This window comes from Phoenix dactylifera, unplaced genomic scaffold (genome assembly GCF_009389715.1).
Source record: "Phoenix dactylifera cultivar Barhee BC4 unplaced genomic scaffold, palm_55x_up_171113_PBpolish2nd_filt_p 000299F, whole genome shotgun sequence".
NCBI lineage: Eukaryota > Viridiplantae > Streptophyta > Magnoliopsida > Arecales > Arecaceae > Phoenix > Phoenix dactylifera.
The window spans coordinates 183,705-187,562 of record NW_024067776.1 but is presented as its reverse complement, the minus strand read 5'-3'; the positions used below and the strand labels follow the sequence as shown (position 1 = coordinate 187,562).

The window sequence follows — 3,858 nt, the reverse complement described above, 5'->3', positions numbered from 1 at the left end:
TAACTAATCACCATTTCACTTTAATAACCGAGATATCGATGCGCTGCCTTGTATATAATGGCCAAAATCTCTAATATTTTAATTTTTTGTAATTTCGTTTTTACCTTCTCATCTCAACCAAGATAGCCATGGTTTTTATTACCCATCACATGTCAGCATTTAAATATAATATCGATGCACTCCTCCTCTCTCTCTCTCTCTCTCTCTCTCTCTCTCTCTCTCTCGCCTTCCTTAAATTTTGCTTCCGGTGCAATTTAGTGAACAGATCTTCAACAGGAAAAAGGCAAGTCCAGGTTCCAAATGTTCCACAAGCTCGGTTTCTTCCGTAGACTGCTCAGCGCGCGTAAGAAACATTGAACAAGCGAGGAACGAACCGCAACAACGCGGAAACCACATGCCTGGAAACAAAGTCCTCCGGTCAATGTCGAGCTGGACTTCAGGTCAATGCAAAGGGACATGAAGAATTTTTCCAATGTTTCTTCCACCAGCAGGCTTGGTGCCATTTTTTAACCCCCAAATAAGACGCAGTCTCGCAGCTAGAAGCTAGTAGCCCTCATGAGAATGATGGCATCCTCTTCTTCTCTTCTCCTCCAATTCCTTGCTCCCCTCCTCCTGCCACTACTGTTAATTAGCCCTTCTTACGCTCAAAGTCACCGCAATATAAGCTTGGGCTCCTTGCTCACCCCCCTCGGTCGAAACACCTCCTGGCTCTCCCCCTCCGGCGAGTTTGCATTTGGGTTTCATCCCCTCGAGAACAGTAACCTCTTTTTGCTCGCCATCTGGTTCGAGAAGACAGCAGAGAAGGCTGTAGTCTGGTGCGCAAATAGAGACAAACCGATGCAATACGGGTCCACGGCGGAGCTCACCACCGACGGGCAGCTCCTGCTCAAGGACCACAGTGGCCAGGAGGTGTGGAACGCCACCATCAACAATGCTTCCTACGCTGCTATGCTCGATACCGGTAACTTCGTGCTTGTCGGCGCTGATGACTCTGTTAATTGGCAGAGCTTCGACACTCCTACTGACACCATCTTGCCCTCCCAAGTCCTGGATCCGGGGACTGAGCTCCAGGCTCGTCTAACGGCCACCGACTACTCCAGTGGAAGGTTTAAGCTCAGTTTCCAGGACGGCGGCAATCTGGTGTTATACACAGCGGCCGTTCCTTCGGGCAATCAGTCTGATACTTACTGGACGAGCGACGTCACTGTCAGAAATGGATCAAAGCTCGTCTTCAATGAGTCGGGCAGCATCTACTTCACTCAAAAGAATGGTACCATATTCAATTCTACCTCCGCGACGATGGAGCAGATGAAGGATTTCTACCAGAGGGCGACCCTCGACTTCGACGGCGTCTTCAGGCACTACGTCCACCCGAGGAACGGGACGAGGAAAGGGAGCTGGAACGAGAGCTGGACTCCTGTGTATATCCAGCCTCCAGACATCTGCCAAGCAATCACCGCCAAGACCGGCGGCGGGGCTTGTGGGTACAACAGCCACTGCATCTTTGAGGGGCTGTACGCCGACTGCGAGTGCCCACCTTCGTATTCCTTTTTCGATCCAAGTAGGAAGTACAAAGGGTGCAAGCCGGATTTCGCTGCCCAAAGTTGCGACGCAGATGAGAAGGAGATAGAGGCACTTTATGAATTCCAACCGATGATCGGTTGGGATTGGCCATTATCCGAATACGAACAGCTCTACCCCATAGAGGAAGACCAGTGCAGAAAGGAATGCTTGAGTGATTGTTTCTGTGTCGCTGCCACTTATAATGACTGGAATTGTACCAAGATGAACGCCCCCCTCTCTAATGGAAAGACGGGCAGCTCTCCCAAGACGAAGTCTCTCATCAAAGTACCCAGAAGTAATACTACCCAGTTCCCACCTCCTATTCCAATTGGAGAGAGGAAAGATAAGAAGTCTTGGACGAGGACTGGATGGCTGCTTCTAGGGACCTCTGCCCTTATCAACATTTTGCTCGTCGCTGCTCTTCTTCTTTTTGCCTTCCACTCCTACAAGAAAAGGATTCACAGTCTTCAGCCTAATTCGAGTGGGACAGGGATGGGTCTTCGTTCTCTCACCTACAGAGAGCTCCAAGAAGCCACGAATAATTTCAGCGAGCAACTGGATTATGGAGGTCCCGGTGCAGCTTACAAGGGCTACATGCTAGATGATTCTAGTACTCGTGTGGCAGTAAAAAGAATCGAGAATCTCTTGCCAGACGCGGAGGGGGAGTTCATCAATATAGTCAAAGCCATTGGCCAGGTTTCCCATAAGAATCTGGTCCGATTGCTTGGGTTCTGCGACGAAGGAACCGAGCGATTCCTGGTATACGAGTTCCTGAGCACTGGCCCGTTGAGGAGCTTCCTCTTTGGAAATGTCCGGCTAAAATGGAACCAACGAATCCAGGTCGCCTTGGGAATTGCAAGAGGACTCCTATACTTGCATGAAGAGTGCGGCAGTCAAATCATCCACTGTGCCATACAGCCTCGAAACATCCTCTTGGACGACAATTTTGTTGCGAAGATTTCCAACTTTGAATTTGGAAAACTTCTGAGGGCTGATCAGACGCGAGCAGACATCGCGGTCAGAGGGACCGCAGGGTATATTGCACCGGAGTGGTTCAAGAACATGGGGATCACAGCAAAGGTGGATGTGTATAGCTTCGGCGTCATGTTGCTGGAGATTGTATGCTGCCGGAAGAATTTGGAACCAGCGGTGGAGAACGATGAGGCCGCGATACTGACAAACTGGGTTAATTCTTGCTATAGAAATCGGAGGTTGGACATGGTGGTGGGGGGTGATGAAGAGGCCATCTTCGACCTGAGGAGGGTGGAGAGGTTCGTGACGGTGGCCCTTTGGTGCGTCCAAGAGGAGCCATCGCTGAGGCCTACGATGTGGAAGGTGGCTCAGATGCTAGACGGAGCCGCTACAGTCCCTGTGCCACCTGACCCTTCTTCATACATCAGTTCGATCCAGTAAGTTACTGTCCATGTCATGCAAATTATGGTGATAAAATTAAGCAGTTTCTACCAAGTACGTGTGTCTTAGCTCCTGAATTAATATTGAATTACTAGTAGAGTATTTTATTCTGAAAAAAAGAAATAATCGGAGATGTGAAGAAAGAAGTATAGTGTTTCTTCTTATTCTTATGCTTCCTTATAGCTATCTTAATGTTTTTCTATTTGATTGGTAGTCTGATGAAATGCGGTTCTGCTATAGTTTCTTCTAAGAGGCTTCAACATTTAATGGAGGTTGATGAATTGCATTGATTTCACCAAAAATTTGAGTCTGTGATTTCATTTTTCAATAGCTTCAAAACTTGGAACGACAGTGGTGCTATAAATAGCTTGACAGATTAAAAGATGGAATTTCAGTCAAATATTTGAGGAAATATTTCTCTGGAGGTTCAAACATAGAACCTCGTTCTAATGAAACAAACGTAGCCAAATAGTTTGGTTTTTAATAAAAATAACAGTGAAATTGCCATCCTTCAACCATTGAGAAGCGAGGTGGGAAATGTCAGACGTCTAAAGTCAAAGCAAGCAAAATAAAAAATCAAAATAACAAATGAAAATAATCTTGAAGACGAAAAGGTATTGCATCCTTTGCAAGAGATCAAATATTGGATATTTTGAAAGAGATTTGCACACCCTATCGTAGAGATTTGCAAGGGATAAGCAGACTGGGCTTAAAAGCCTGGACCCGCTATTCCTTCTTAGTCCCAAAACAGGGACAAGAAAACCAAGACAGAGCGTACGAGCAGTGATCGTTATAAATATGAGGTACGCCCTGGTTTTTTTTTCAGTTTTTTATTTATTTGAACTCAGTACCTAAACGTTGCACCTTATACATTGTGATGGC

General features: G+C 46.7%; 1 protein-coding gene across 1 annotated transcript; it reads left to right on the top strand.

The window, feature by feature from the left end:
- The first annotated feature begins 237 nt into the window (after positions 1–237).
- LOC103697956 (G-type lectin S-receptor-like serine/threonine-protein kinase LECRK2) lies at positions 238–3,243 on the top strand. The gene has a single exon (XM_008779906.4). It carries the CDS (start codon positions 556–558, stop codon positions 2,974–2,976), a length of 2,421 nt encoding a protein of 806 aa, XP_008778128.4. The 5' UTR covers positions 238–555; the 3' UTR covers positions 2,977–3,243.
- Positions 3,244–3,858: the final 615 nt, after the last annotated feature.